The 16,883-nt window shown below is 38.8% G+C and overlaps 1 protein-coding gene across 5 annotated transcripts in view; it reads right to left on the bottom strand.

Annotated features, from left to right (window-relative positions):
• EPHA3 (EPH receptor A3) overlaps positions 1-16,883 on the bottom strand; it is a 205,277-nt gene that overhangs the window by 46,091 nt on the left and 142,303 nt on the right. For 2 of the 5 annotated variants that reach the window (XM_081002658.1, XM_081002662.1), the window contains 3 exons: positions 6,677-6,706; positions 3,798-3,922; positions 389-551 (listed from right to left, as the gene is read on the bottom strand). In XM_081002658.1, the coding sequence (XP_080858784.1) occupies positions 389-551; positions 3,798-3,922; positions 6,677-6,706 (318 nt within the window). The remainder of the gene's footprint in view (positions 1-388; positions 552-3,797; positions 3,923-6,676; positions 6,707-16,883) is intronic. The other 3 variants (XM_081002659.1, XM_081002660.1, XM_081002661.1) reach the window with 3 other exon arrangements.

Raw genomic sequence — 16,883 nt, 5'->3', positions numbered from 1 at the left:
GGTTTGAAGTGACTGCAGTTCTTTTGGAGGTCAGAAGTTTAGGAGTCCATAAGTTTAAACAACAATGTCAGAATATTATGACACTGTGGAACTTTTAAATTTCTTTCCCGGCAGGAGCTGCTGCCTAGCACAGGATTCATTTAATTCTGGCAACATAAATAAGATATGGCAGGAGAAAGTAGGAATACCACCTGCATTATTTTATAGTATATTTCACATAGCATGTTTTAAAATAATGACAAAATATAAAAATTTATAGGCATGTTAGCCGGAAAGGCAGATCATAAATATAGAATCACATTTGCTGAACTAGAGAGGGAATAAAGCTAGCCAGCCATATAATTTTGTGCAGGAAAACAGACAAAATCAATTTTTTACAAATACATACAATCCGGGCTGGTTTCAAACTCAAACTTGCGGCTGTTGGTTCCATATCCTGCAGCCGTCCGAGCTCTGATTTGGAAAACATAAGTGGTGTCTGGTTTGAGGCCACTGATGGTAACATTGGTGCTTCTTGCTCTTAGAATGGTGTAACTTGTCTCTTGCTCCTGCTTCAGAAAAAAAAAAAAAGAAATGGCCACATTAAAACCCAAGATAGGGTGGCATATTGACGTTTTCTCCCATCTTATGCTGGCTGTGTAAACAGCATTTAGAGTGAGAGTTAATTGTATTCACATGTGTGTTATCTTCCTGCACCAGAATGATGAAACAGATCGGAGGGTGCAGAAATGTCTTGACCCTCTACAACCCTTTTTCCTTCTTGGTGTAATTTGGAAAAATGGGTGAAATTGCACTACCCCTAGCCAATATTTTAGTGGACGGTCTATTATTGCAGATCAAAATATAGTCACAGTGCATTATGATTTTTAGGCTGATTAATCATGTGTGAAAGTGTTTTGCCTTTCTCTTTTTCCCTTTCAAGCCTTTTTTTTTTTTTTACCAGCTTGACACAGGCATCCGATTGAAATCAAGGCCCTTTAACACGGCAAGACATCCAGAAGATGCCCTTATGCAAACCCTCCCCTTTCAGACTAATAAAAATAATGGATTCAAGAAACATAGGATTAATAGAATATATTTTGCAAATGTAGAAATATAAAATACATGAATAAGCATATTTATAAACTACATTTTTTGTGATTTAAGGAGGTTGTAAGATAAAACAGAGGGCACAATCTAAAGTGGGGAATTCCCATAGGGTAGCTTAACAGTCTTTTTTCCCCCTCCTCTGTAAGTGCAAAGCGTCATTCGGGAGCAGAAAAAATTATCTGCACAGCTCCTATATCCACATCCAAGCACCACTCTGCTCAGTGCAAGTTACTCAAGCTTCAGAGTATGAATAACCTGCAAGAAAGTAAGAAGTGCCTGCACATAGATAGTGGAGGGGGAAAGGAAACAGGGCTTGCCATGCATTGGATAGTGCCCCTTAATTTGCATTCATCGCTATGTCACAGACAGCCAAACCCAAACATGTTTACTTAGAAATAAGCCCCACTGAATTGAATGGAACTCCCTTCCTAGCAAGTGTGTCCAAGATTGCAGCCTAGGTAACTATTTTAATAGCCCAAAAGGAATAGGTTTGCCAGTATAAATGTCATCATTTTATGAATCTGAATGGCTGCTTAAGTGGAATTTCTGAGGCTATGTTTGCATAGTCAGGGTAGCTCCTTCTTTTTAATAAATATGCAAAAGAGGAGATTTTGTGGTTATGGAAAGGTCACATTTCTTATTATAAACATAAATCCGCATCCTATACCCACTCAACTGAGAGTAAGCGCCACTGAAATCAGTGAGAATTATTTCTGAGTGGACAATATAGGATTGCATTGTTAAGCAGCTTGGCAAGGTTTAAAAATATATATATATGATGAGATGAATGGCAATGTATCTTTAATAATATGGTAATTTCTGTTTTGTGTTAATGATCATCAGATTTTCACTTTACAACAACCTCTAGGTTTATTTTTTCACAGAAGAGAAACAGAAATTCAGAAAATGCTGTACTTTATCATTAACATTCTTTTTTATTTTAATAAAAGAACGAATCCCTCTGATTAAACACCCAACATGTCAGTGACTTCTTTGAAAAAGGCTTGTTCCCCCCCCCCTTTCTAAGCATTACTGCCCATTTCCCCCACAAAGCAGAACTGGATGGATCACAAAACCAACACATTACCAATAAAATAATCTACCAGAGAATATTTCTCAGAGGATAGTCAATTCTATATTTCATAGCGAGAAATTCTGCTATTAATGCATCTCATGCAACAAAAATGTTCTAGTTAATTCAGGATGGGGAACTTGTGGCTTTTCAAATGTTGTTAGATCCAATGCCCAACTTAAGGCGAGAGCCAAATAAAATAGCTAAATTTTAAATTATGGGGAATTACTGTTAATATACAGATATTCCTCAGTGGCACTCTGTAAAAGTCTAAGAGGCGCCGTTCCAATCTGACATTCTTCATATGTTGTTAGACTACAACTACCATCATCCTTGACCTTGCTGGCAGGGACTGATAGGAGCCAGAATCCAAAAACATTTGGAGGCAACATTTACCTTTACCTTTACCTTTATGTCATGCTGCACCTCCTGGCACACAATTATACTCCTAAATACACCTCAGGCCTTTCTCCTGGTGCCCTGCTAATTAAAATGTGATGGGTATCTACTATGGTAGGACCCTTTTCTGTGGTCACATCTGACTTATGGAATGTGCTTCTCCGAGAAGCTCACTTGGAGACCACATTGTGGTCTTTTTATTTTCACTGGTTTTTAATTTTTTTTTTAAAAAAATCTTTTAATGATTATAGATATTTATTGGACTTGAAGATCTGTGAAATTCTTGGTGCTGTTGTGAGTTTGCTTTATTGATATTATCCTCTGTTGCCAGCTTTATGGTGTGTTATATATTATTGCTGTTTTCTATTTATTTGTCATGGGGCATCCTAACAAAAGTAGCAAATTAATTAATAAATTTCAGTGGGTAAATGAGGGGAAAGTAGAATAGATGATAAAGTATGTCAACCAAACATAGTTGGGACAATAATTCCTTGATTTTAATTTTTCCGTACTAAATCCTGTGGTTTTGGTTTTATTCCTGGTTTTCATTTCTAACTTGCAGGTTTTTGTTTTTTTAAAAAAAAATGATGAGGAAGATCTGATATATGGGAAATTAAGCAACATTCACTCCCTTCCCCAATAGAAAAGGTTAAAACGCCTTCTAAGAAACTTGTCTTTTTCTGTATCCTGGAACATGGGAAATTATAGTATCTAAACAGGCCTTAGAAATTACTGCTTACATGACTTTACCTGGAAAGTTAATTGCTAAGTTGAGTGATATAATACCTTTTTGGAAAAATATTGAAACTCACGCAAATTCAATTATTTTACATTGTTATCACAAGTGTATAAAACAAACAAGAATTCAATTTCTTAAACGTACTGTGTAAGTGGAATTTTAAAGGACAGTTGAGATGCTTATGTAACCTTCTTATACTGATTTAGTCTATGCATTTATACAAAAAAGCCTAATTAAATAATAATAATCCGATCTAATATTAAATGCAGCCACTGAAAGCATTAACTTTAATATGATACATCAACAGAATGCAAATGTTGTTCTGTATTTTTGTTCATGGTTCGGACAGCTAAGCTTATTTTGAAGAATTTGGATATGAATGTGAAAGAGCATTTTTACACAGCTTTCAACTTCTTTTCAGTTTCTTATCTTACTCTTCCCATAACCCAACTGAATGGGCCAAGCCCACCCCCTGTCATCTTTGCTGTGCTTTCCCACCTTTTCGTAGTACTTGACTTCATAGTCCAAGATGATCCCATTAGGATGTTCAGGCTCTTGCCAAGAGAGAGAGACACTGTTCCTGGATGTCCGGTCTTTTCTAATTATAGTAATAGGGGATGGAGCTAGAGTGGAGAAGAAGAAAAAGAAAGCAAATGGAGTTTATCACTGTTCTAATCCTTGGCAAGGAGGTGGTGTTTCCATTTGAAGGGCTCCTGAGTATAAACCTGGATCCGTATCAACACTCAACAGCTGGATTATAGACTTCTTACCCAAGCCTTGAAGCAGGATAGCCTGAAGGAAAACGAGTTAGGCTTTCTATTGCTAGAAGACTGGTGGCAAATGAGCAGATGTTTCTAATCTGCTACTATAATGTAAGCAACGAAATACATTTGATATATTAAAAAGTGAAGCAAAAAAAAGTGCTCAGCCTATTTATTATGATGTTGCGGTGTTATTAGTACCAGATTCTGCAGCTCATTGATAATTTTTTCATATTCCAGGCAGATGACAGGACTGGAGTACATTATGGGCAAGGAGTCCCAAGAGGTCCAATGCTAATAATAATAATCATCGGTATACTGTTGAACATACACTTTTCTGTGACATTCTCTGTGGTTCCCCTATCCCAGTCCACTTCAAATTTCTCCCACATCCTTAACAATTTTCTACAGAGCTTAAGCAAACATTAGCTTTTTTAAAAAAAGACACCACTAAAGCACAATTCATTTATCAAGGCACAGGTAATTTTGCTGACATAATGAAGAAACACAAGTACCAAAATGCAATGTGGTGAAACATTTTATTGTTCATATTCAAGTTCTCTCCTTCTCTTCGGTCCCATCAGGACAGGGATCACAAATGTGACACCCAGAGGCTCTCATGCAAGAGAAGGGTCCCAATAAATATCCCTTCACAAATCAAGAATACATAACATACTTTTTGCAATTCCACTGATATTCTGTTAGCACTGGGTCAGTCTCTTATACATTGAAGTCATTATGCTATGTCCCAATAGTAGCCATTTTGTGTCATGCCACACCCCATAACAGCCACTTTGTGATATTCCCACCCCTGACCATCAGCATCAGTTTTTTTGTATGCCATGCCCTCACGGCAGCCATTTTGTGACTGGCATCCATGGCGTTTTCTTTAAATAGTAAATAAGCCCACTGGCCCAAAAAGGTTGGTGACCTTTAACTATAAAGTTAAATGTTCTACTAGATGTTTAAACAGCTCATTCAGTGAGCCCATGGTTCATGCTGGGTATCCTGGTAATATGGCAGGACACTAGAAAAATGGAAGAGAAATAATCTGATGAAGATGACATGTAAGAAGTAAATGCATGCCAGCTTTCATTTGAAAATAGCAGATAAGGTGAATATTCACATTTATTAGAAGATCGGCCTGGAATTTTATTCCAAATCTGCTCAAACAAATGGTAGCTGAATTGTTTATAATACAACTGAATAGTCATAATGGGTTAGAAACAGTCCAGGTAACTTGAATGAAGTTCTCATAGACCTCAACTGGAACTCAAATTATGACAAAGTTACTCCATTGATTTCATTGAGACTTCTTTTTCCTTAACTTAGCTCGGCTCATATAGTTTTATTGACCCTAAAAACCGTAGAATTTTTTCAAATTACAGCTTTCTGGGAATTCATCATCATAAAATCACCACCATTATTTTCAAATACAGGTTTTAGTCATAAACATGGTCAACCCTTAATTAGGCGATTGGAATTAATCTAGCTGATTCTAGATTCATTGAAACCAGAGAAATGTGAGGGTGCATCCAGATTAAGTTCAGCTTCATGCATATAAGTAGTGGCATAGTTACTGCCCAAAAATGTTTTCATGCAGTTGGAATGTCTGTCACAAGACACAGGGGCCGGAAGGTTCTTGTTTGTGCACACCAAGGTAATGAATATCTATAGGAGGAGCCCCTACTGTAGCTCATTTCTATGACAGCATTGTTGGATGTGTAACAGTAGAAATAATTTAGTTTGTAACTTGAGGGTGAATTATGTCATCAGTAAGTCAGCTAACCAAGAAGGTAGAAGTGGTGCAGATGTTGCTTAGCAACCAGGCAAAGTTGTAGAAAGCTTGCTAACGCAACATGTGCTGTGATTGGCTATGTACTTCTGAGAGAGTTCTCTCCTGAATATTTGGTTGAATATCTCCTTGCTATGCATTCCTGAACCTCTGTTCCTTTCTCCTCAAATTACATTCTGTGTTCTGCTCTGTTTTCCTCAGAAAAGTGTTATTAGGCTTTATTTTCTCCCTGGACTCCATCAGTGTTTTTAAAGGGACTTTGCCAGCAAACATCACTCACAGCATGTGCTCCTCCTACATGGTTCAGGTGCTCTGGCATTAGTGGAGTGATGCAGGATGAACATATGGTGCAGCAGCTTCTATTGCTTGAAATGGATTTTGACAGCAGCTCTGTTGTTGCCTGAATGGATAAAGCTGCTCTTAATCTGGGCACTTCTGACAAACACAACAGAACATGCACGCACACATGCACACACACACACACACACACACACACACACACCAGTAGAAGTTCAGCATTATGCAAGCAGCTCCAGCTTCCCATATACAACTACTAAATTTCGTGAGAGGTCGTACTGGCCTCTATGTCCCCAAGGGGAACCATGCATCTAGGAGAAGTAACTTCACATAACTGAAGCCTTCCTTGCTGATCTTTCAGTAACAGTCCCTATGACTGAAAAAGGACCACGTTTACAACTCAACTGTGGCAAGACCAGCAAGGACTAGTCCAAGAATTTCGTGCATAGCTCGAAATACAAGGATTATAATAACTGACAAGCATTAAGCAACACAAATGGATCTGGATTATAACATCTACTCACTAGTAATTGCACAATCAGAAGTACAGGCTGCTGTTAAAAGATAGATATAATAATAGTCAGGCTGTTTTGAAATGCAGAGACCTATGTCATGCACAATTTCCTACTAGTTCATCTTTACATTCTTCTAATTTGTACCCTTTAACACTTTAGTTTGCATTTTCCAAGCATAACAAGCTTATGCTAAGATAGGTGCCATCCATATTTATGAGTAATTAACAAATCGTTAAAAGTTATGATTTCCCACCACCACTAATAATACTATAAAGTCAATCAATATAGTGTTGATGAGACAAGGCTAACAATCCTGATGACAGTGATTGCTCCCAAATTGTTGTAATCACTTTTTACAGTTTACTTATATACTTCTCTCTATGAGTCACAAATAATGTTAGTGCGTTGATTGTGATTTTTTCAGAAATATAGCTGTTTTTGACCCCCCCCCAACAGCAACTTGCACATTGTTGGTATATGCCACACCATGTCAATGGAACAGTGAAATCTTGATTACAGTAAACATGCTGACCTTTATTAATCAGACTCCACCTCTGCAATAGCAGAACTATTTGTGTGACCAGATAATTTATATACTCAGATCTTTCCCAGGACCCACCAGAAACCATTAGATTCTGCTACTGAGTTGCCTCCCACGCTATCCAAGCATCAGAAATTTTAATTTCAAGATCTGATAACTCTGCATATCTGTTGTGGGTACTGACGTATAGGAGATTCACTTGTTGTTTATACATATAAGTATTTATATACTGCCCTCTAGCAAAATATCAACAAAAACAAATTTGAAGCAATCATTAAAATGGTTGGCTACTCAAGGATAGGGTTTTTGTTCTCTCAGTTTCTCATTTTTCCAGTCTTCAGTTCAGTTCTCCATACTTTGGTGAACTGTATGATTTTTTAATTATTATTATTCTCTTAAAAATCTATCGGCATTTCCCATAATAAACACATTTTTATATGTAGTTTTGATTGATGTGCACATTTTTGAAAGCAGCTTTCCTAAAGTAATGCATTTTTTTCATTATTTCCATCAGTATATTCATTTTTATGGACACTTTTCCCGAACAGATGCAATTTTGTAGAGAATGGTTCATGAACTACATAGCAGAATTCGTCCAAGTGGAAAAGTCAAAATTAGAAACAGAATTGTTAGAACCCAAAACTAAGAATTTGTCAAGAATGTATAACTTGCTGTTGAAATGGAATACTCAGGATGAAACGGTGAAATCTGCTATGATTAAATGGGCACAAGATGTTGGACATAATATTATGTTCGCTGACTGGGAACAGTTATGGACCACAGGTATGAAGTTTACGGCATGTAATGCCTTAAGAGAGAATATTATGAAAATGATATACAGGTGGTACATGACCCCAGTCAAGCTTGCAAAAATTTATCATTTGCCCGATAATAAATGTTGGAAATGTAAAGAAACTGAAGGTACATTCTTTCACCTTTGGTGGACGTGCCCAAAGATTAAGGCTTTCTGGGAAATGATATATAATGAACTGAAAAAGGTATTTAAATATACCTTTCTGAAGAAACCAGAGGCCTTTCTCTTGGGCATTGTCGGCCAACTGGTGCCAAAGAAGGACAGAACCTTTTTCATGTATGCTACAACAGCAGCAAGAATACTTATCGCAAAGTATTGGAGGACACAAGATCTACCCACTTTGGAAGAATGGCAGATGAAGGTGATTGACTACATGGAATTGGCGGAAATGACTGGCAGAATCCGAGACCAGGGAGAAGAGTCGGTGAAAGAAGACTGGAAAAAATTTAAGGACTATTTACAGAAATATTGTAAAATTAAGGAACTTTAGAAGGATGCTGGATAGAAATTAAGAGGTTTTTAGCTGTAATGCTTTAAGAGACATGGAAAAGAAAAAAAAAGGTTAACAATTGGGTAAAAGATTAATGGTAAGGATTTGCTGAACCAACAAACTGAATTGGAATACAAAGAAGGGAGGTATGAGGAGGTCTGGGGAAATAAGAGTAAGGAAGATAGGTTATGGAACATTAGTGTGTTTTTAACTGTTTTATTTTGTATGTTTTTTCTTACTTTTTGCTTTTTTGCTGTAATTTATACTTTTTTCTTTGTTTTCTGTATTTTTGTGAAACTTTAATAAATATCTTTAAAAAAAAATACATAGCAGAATTCGGACATGTGCCAATTTCAAAGGTCACCTGTGCTGCAGTTCACAATTTATTTTATTTTTTTTGCAAAAGTATAAATTGATAGTTTTGGCTTCAAATGATACATGAATGGAATTTCTCCCCCAACCCTACTCAAGAAACATTTTAAACAACTGCATAGGGCTATCAGCTTAAATATATATATTTAAGAGATGCCTGAAAGTCTTAAGCAGACATGGATATTGGTACAAAATTTACTCAGTCAGTCAATAACATCATTCCGTATATAATAACTAAATCCAAAACCATAAACAGTCAAACATTAAAACATATACACCAGCAGTATTGAAGAAATAACAGCAAAAACTTCACTGAATATAAAAGCCAAAGGCTTGATTGTTCCAACATGGGAAACTCTAAGTGGCAGTAAACTGTTAAAGGATAAATAAATAAATATTCCTTATCTGTTACATAGATTTTGGAGGCAATGAAAGCAAGTCTGGGAGTGAAAAAGCTCATTCTTGTAAGTGTTTAAGATGCAAAACATAAAGAGCATGAAGCTTCTTAAACTCCTGACAATAATTTTAGATTTACCTTGCTAAAATTGATTTGCTAGAGAAAATAATCCCTAAGCATATCATGCATCTTCCTTTAGCTTAGTAGCAGCTAGACATAAATTTCCTTATTGATTTAAACTCCATGTGCTGTGTTAGTATTTGTTACATGAATAACTGGTCTCCAGATGAACACATGGCAAAAGCCAAGCCTGCAATGTGCATACACTGCACTCAGTAGTTACCGCTTCCTAACGGTTACTAACTGTTCTGTTGAGACTGTAGAGTCTCTATAGGGATCACAAAGATTCATATGCATGCAGCTGCCCAATGCTTTCAGAATGATTCTGGACCATTAAATCAGAGATGAGGGAAGTATCTAAAACCAGGTACAAAGTGGCACATGAAAAACCTGTTTGGTTTCTTTCTCACCACCATGGTAGAACCCAAAATTTTCAACCCTGCAGTGTACTATGGTGGTTAACATCCAGTATGGGCTTCAAATATTTAGATAGGCTGGAGTGTAGTGTCAACGAACCTGTTTAGCTTTCTTGGAGGACTAGGTGGACTCCATGACCATCTTAACACTGCAGTTTGATCTAAAGCATAGCAGAACGCATCACATATCTAGGGAGAAAGTTTGCTCCCTAGTGGTGCCATGAAATGTAAAAGACATGCAATAGTGGGAAACTGATTTCTGAATTCAGATCCCCCGTCACTGAAGCCCAAAGAAATGAGGTAGAAGAGTTAGAAGAATTGAGGAAGATGTGTTGAAGCTTCATTCTGGGCCCACAGGATTGCAGTTGACCAGTTTGTGCTCTTGTCTCCGCTCAGCATTTGTGTGCTTAACTCATTGCATGTTAAGAGCCTCAAGCCAAACCACCCATTAGGAGTAAAAAAATTCACACTGACGCAGAATTTTGGTTTAAAGTGAATGGGCAAAATTTAGGCCACAACTTTATTGATTACAGCAAATGTAGCGGTATTGGCTTAAGCATTGGCAAAAGACTTTATCAGACTCCTGCCCCCTGTGCTAAACCACAAAAGGCTAAACCACAAAAGAGGAAGCTGCTTTGGGGGAACCCGACTGCATCTCCCCTGGTGTTCCCAGAGGCCTGGCATGGCCCTAGCTCCTCAACCGGACTTCAGACAGGATCCAGGCCCCAGATTCGTTTAACGAAATACCCTTGAACAATGGAGGGCAGGCGATGGCCAACCTCCCCTCCCCCACTCAACAATAAGCCAATGCCTAACTGCCAAACCTTACAAAGTTGTGACGATTGCTAAGAGGTAGGTGAAAACCAAAAGGCTAATGCCAATCTGCCAAAAGGATAAATTCCTACCCGGTCCCCGTCCTAAGACGGGCGACCAAAGTCCAAAGCAAGGCCAGAAGACACCTAAATTAAAGGGAGGGTGGGAGGGTGTTCAGCAACATGAAGCAGCTGCTTGGCACACGCTGCGCTGCTGCTTTTATGCCCCTCCCCCATGATCACCCCACTCAAAATGATTGGCCAATAGGCCTGGGGTGATCATGGTGCCACCCTGGTGTGAGGGTATTACTCCGCCCATGCCAGGGTGAAGGAAACTGGATTGAGGGCCTGCCCGCAACCAGGACTATCTTTTAGGATGATCCCACTTGCAGGGAGGTGGCCTAGTTTAGCCTCAGCTAACAGAAAACTCAAGCAACCCTGATGCTCTAGGACTTGTTTCCAAGAAAGGTCAGTTTCACCTTTTCCCTTAAGTCCTTTCAGAGCTTGGTTTTTTTAAAAAAATCCCATTCAGAAAGCCTTTGGGAACTGTTGATTACAGGCTGCTACGTTTCGTTCTTATGTCTTAGGTACTGTTTATGTGTCAGTATGTGCTGGTTTAAGGGACACGGGGGGCGCTGTGGGTTAAACCACAGAGCCTAGGACTTGCCGATCAGAAGGTCGGCGGTTCGAATCCCCACAATGGGGTGAGCTCCCGTTGCTCGGTCCCTGCTCCTGCCAACCTAGCAGTTCAAAAGCACGTCAAAGTGCAAGTAGATAAATAGGTACCACTCCGGCGGGAAGGTAAACGGTGTTTCTGTGCACTGCTGTGGTTTGCCAGAAGCGGCTTAGTCATGTTGGCCACATGACCCAGAAGCTGTACGCCGGCTCCCTCGGCCAATAAAACGAGATGAGCGCCGCAACCCCAGAGTCGGTCACGACTGGACCTAATGGTCAGGGGTCCCGTTACCTTTACTTTTATGTGCTGGTTTATTGTATTGTTTTACATTACTACATGGGATGATTTTTATTGGGTAATTAGGTGGATTCTGTCTTGGATTTAGACTAAGCTATTTGAGATTAGGTCCCACTGAAACGAACGTTAGTCATGATTTCACTTCACAATGAGTTCAGTGCAACTAACCTAGGCTGCATTCAGACGTGAGATTATTCCATCTTCCAGATGTTTCCTTACCTGTTAATTTTCACATAAAATGCACCTCTGGAAATCAAGCAGAATCTGGTGGCAGTTCAAAGCTAATTTATGTGTTGTTACCAGAAAATAATCTGTTGTAACCCTTGAAATTTGCTGCAGTTTTCATGGATCAGGCCCCCACTGCTCATGTAATGAAATTTTAGGTGGTATTCTAGCATACTGTATAGTGAATCATGGGGGAACAATAGAGTGAATGCACAGAAAGGGTGTGGGGGGTGACACTTCCAATGACATTCCTTGTTGTGTCACATCACACCAACTGGTGCAACTAAAATTTAATGCAACATGGGTGGTTTTTTTTATTAAAAACCCATAGCTCCATAATGCAACAGGTGCTGTGGTGCAAAAGGAATGTTAGAAACTGGGACAGAACCCGGAAAACTATAGCAATGATCCTCATGTCTGAATGCAACCTTTGTCTGGATCCAACTCTCTGTTTCTGAATGCATAAACTGTTGTTAAATTCCATATGAATGAATAAAATACAACAGTGTTTAAAATAAAAACTATCACAACTCTTTCACAAGGCTTTAAAGCAAAAGAACTTTTAGTTTTCAAATGACTTCTAAACTGGTGACTTCACTAATTATGTATTTCCTTGTAGGTAAAGGACCCATGGACTGTTAAGCCCAGTCAAAGGTGACTATGGGGTGTGGTGTTCATCCCGCTTCAGGCTGAGGGAGCTGGTATTTGTCCACAGACAGCTTTCCTGTTTGTCCACAGACAGACAGCATGACTAAATCACTTCTGGCGCAACAGGACACCCTGACGAGTGCCAGAGCGCACAGAATGGCCTTGTATGGGTACTCTAAATGCCCTTTACACAGACTTATGCCCTATTCCACTGGGCCTCCACATTTTCTAGAACTATTGTATGTAACCTTTGAACGAACAATACTGCAGTTTATCATGCAAATGTACATTTTAATTACAGTATTCTTACAATCTTAAAGTTATTTTGCTGAGGGAAATCTGTGAAAATTTGACTATTCTACTTCAGTATGCCTGCTTTTGTTTGGTTGGAAAAACACTGTCAAAAACTACTGCTTTTTGGCAAGTCTTCAGTGACCAGTATGAAACATCTTGGGAAGAGATGTCTCACAGCTCGGTTCGCAGATGACTGATAGCACAAGCAAAATAATTACAATGTTAACTAACTCTGATAGGTTCCCTATTGGGAACATCACTGAAGAGGGCAAGTCATGAAGAACGGTCTACATTCTCACCTTTATGTGGTGGTCCCTCTAGATTACATAAGACATGCCTGAAGGATGGGGATTTTGGATGAAACTTGTCTTGCTGCTATTTCTTTGTGAACAAATAGATGATTATATTCTCTTTATCTCAGTCAAACACCTTTCAGAAACAATGACTTTTCTCAAAAGACAAACCTTTCCTTTTATAACAAGGAGACATTTTGCAATTGAGCTCATACAATTTTGGCCACTATCCACCAGTTTCCTATTTGTTTATCTGACAAGTGAAATGGCACAGGTGGAACATCTGGCCCAACAATTTCTATAAACATCCTCTCATTAAGAACTGGTGCATTTTTTTCCCTTGACTACTTTCCCCCCCAGAATCCATGCTATAGTGGAAGAAGGGAAGATGAGGGTCAGGCTTTGTTATAGAAAGAATAATGTTGGGTATAACTTAAAACTGTTTATTATTGTTATTATTGGTTTCTATTGATTTATTGGTTTGTTTTTGCCTGTACAGTGGAACCTTGGGTTGCGAATGTGATCCGTGCAGGAGGCACATTCGCAACCCATAGCATTCGCAACCCGCAGCGCTGTGCCTGCACACACGCGTGATGCGATTCGGTGCTTCTGTGCATGTGCGAGTGCCGAAACCCAAAAGTAGCCTGTTCCGGTACTTCCAGGTTTCGGCATGTCTGTAACCTGAAAACGCGTAACCCGAAGTGTCTGTTACCCAAGGTACCACTGTATAGGATATTGTGTTTTTTAATGTTTGATGTTTTGTTGTATTTTTATAGATGCTGTAAGTTTTATATATCTATATAAGTTTTATATTTTTATATATGCAGTAAGCTGGCTGGGGAATCCCAGCCAGATGGGTGGGATATAAATAAAATTATTATTATTATTATTATTATTATTCATTGCATTTTCTCAGAAACAGAAAACTGTGTGAATGAGCTGAAGAATTATGAAATGCATTATGATTCTACAGCAATGAGCATGACTGTTGAACTCCACTGAAATCATCTTTTTAGCAGAGCCTCTAAGTTTCCCTCAAGGTCAAATTCCAAGACTGTAGTGATTCAAATGGCTTTTTGATCAAGCTCAAAACTTATTCACTGATATAGGCAAATGTTCTAGGGAAACGGCAGAATTTGAACAAGAAAATCATATATAGATATGTACACCAAGATATAGATATATAGATATGTATACCAAGGGGGAAAAAAATCCTCATTTGGTGGAAATATAAAATGGACAGCAAGTGAAATTTGCCAAAATAAAACTAACTTTAGTACCTATCCTGTTGAAGAGCTTTGTTTAGACAACAGTTTTACGAAGCACGATTTCAAGCATTTTAAAATTTAATACTTAAGACGGGGCCTGCCCTGGTCCTTAATGTGTGCATTAGGTGCATGGAACATATGCCCTAAAATTTATTGGTTTGAAGACCCTGTCTACAGGGTCTGCAAACATAAAAGGGGATAGAAGAAAGCAAGGCGGAAAAGACAGCAAGGAACACAAAATGCCCCTAACTTTCACGTCAGAGACAAACTATTCCTATCTAACAACTTTCTCTGTAAGAACAATCAGTGGCAGTTATTTTTCACTGGTACTGTTAAAATGCATATTAAACTTTGGCTTGTTTCACTCTTTCATGTGCTGTTGTCTGTCCGTCTCCTTTTAATAGAGACACAAAGTGAGCGAAACTAACGCGTTCTTCGTATGTTTAACATGTGTGTGATAAATCAAGGATATGCCAAGTCCACTTGAAAAGTAACAGACTGCACAAGATATTCACTTCAGGAACCACAAATTACGAGGCTGTGGCTTTCCCACATGGAGAGGTAAAAATCATGCATGCTTTTGTAATGGTTTTCCTGGAGTAAACATGTTCAGTTTTTCAGTTTCATGCACAAAATAGAAGCTTTTATGCTGCTTTGTCATTCCTGTTGAGAAAGCCTCACGGTGGTTGATGGAGAGATCCTGATGCCAGCTGTATGAATACTGTACAGTTAAATTATTCTCCTCCCCTGCCAGCCTTCTTAACTTCACCTCCTCTAAAATCCAGTCAGCTTCTGACATCTTAAAGATCAATGGTGAAAGACAGTGTGATCACCCTTGTTTGGAGAGTAAGGATTATGCACTGAGATCTTTGCTTCAGCAGGTGCCTAAATCTTATCTACGGTGGTTCACAGCAGTGCTCTTGTGAAGCTTATTATACATCCAGCTGCTGGATATCTTTCAGAATAAGGAACTTCCTGGTAGTTGAAAGCTCTCAGCTATGTGGTAATCTGAAGGCAATGCATCTAGTTCACTACACAGAACAATGCCGCTGTGCTTTTGATTTTATGCAGCTTTAATACCAGTATGGGATGGTGACTTGTCAACATTTTAAGATCAGTTTATGGCTAAAGGGCAGGGGAGCTGTTGAAGACAAAACCAAAGAAAACAGCTCCATTTGTGCATACATTATTAATTCCAATTGATTCAGTTAGGTTGAATGGGGTCTTATTTTAGGCAATGGGTACAATCCAGATAAATTTAAGTGAGCTTAAGACCAACTAATTATAATTTATTTGAAATTTGGCTGCAATTTAAATAATAGACGTGCTGTTTCAAGTATGCATGAGGGAAGGAATATCAGCTAATGGCTTGCATGTGTGAATAGGTCACAGGCAGGACTTTCATATTCCCTCAAACACCATTGCCTTTTGATGATTACAGCTCACAAATAAGCTGCTTGTCATCAAGTGATGAGAAATTACAAATTTAATCAGAGCTGAGTTCATAAATCAAGAGTGGGGAACTTGTGGCCCTCCAGATGTTGAGGGGCTCAATCTCAGATCAGCCCCAGCCATCCTAGCTAATGGATAGGGATGAAGGGAACTGCAGCCCAACCACATCTGGAGGAGTACAGATTCCCAACCCCTGAGTTGAAAGAGGCCTTGGTCAATTCCCACTCTTAAATCAGCCTACAAAATCCAGATTACAAGGGGACAATCACAGCTGAACTGGCTGTTGAAAGGTATTTACAAATTTTCTCCTTCCTTCCTTTGTAGCTCATCAAAGCTCAGAAATTTAGAATTAACTAAAATCAAATATATAATATAACCCCCATCACAAAATTAACAGTAAGCAGGCATATTAAAAAATTAAGATAATTGTGTTTAAGGACCTGCCACACACTCTCCTTCACTCATTCTCATCTCTCGCCTCCCCATTCCCAAACCACTTCAGTTCTCCACAACTGGGACAGTCTTATTAATGCTCCCAGGGTCAGGCTGCTTCACATGGGTGATCATTTAGGGAAGGAATTGATGTCTGAATGCTACAGTAAGGCTTTTTAAAGGGTTGACCCTAGGGGGGAGCATGAGAGGCAAAATTTGGACTTTGATTCAAGCAACAAACTACCCGTTTCTGTCTCAAATTCCTTTCCAAGCACACACTATTCTTTCCACTGCTCTATGTCTCACCCTTCCAACCTTCACCAGCACAGAGTTAAATGTACCCCCCTTTTTTCTGAAAAATGAAACCAAGCAGTCTAAGGAAACATTTAGAGTTCAAGAGGAGAGCAGGTGAAGAAGAGAGGAGAGGAAGTGGAGAGATGAATGGGAAACTTTGGGTCTTGATGGACAAGGCTAGCTTTTAATCACACTGAATTATTTTCTGAGGCTACTCCAATCGCAGTGATTTGGAGCAGGGATGTTGATCTAAATAAACAGAGTTGTTCTTCTCATGGGTTATCATTCTTCTCTGAGTTTTGGCTGTGGGAGCAGGGTGTAAAGAAGTGGAATAAGACTGTTGGGTGGCATAATTCTTTCCCCTAAAAAACAGTT

Source organism: Podarcis pityusensis (assembly GCF_964106645.2).
Source record: "Podarcis pityusensis genome assembly, chromosome: 4".
Lineage (NCBI taxonomy): Eukaryota > Metazoa > Chordata > Lepidosauria > Squamata > Lacertidae > Podarcis > Podarcis pityusensis.
Note: the sequence above shows the minus strand (reverse complement) of the source record. Positions and strands in the feature narration are given on the sequence as shown.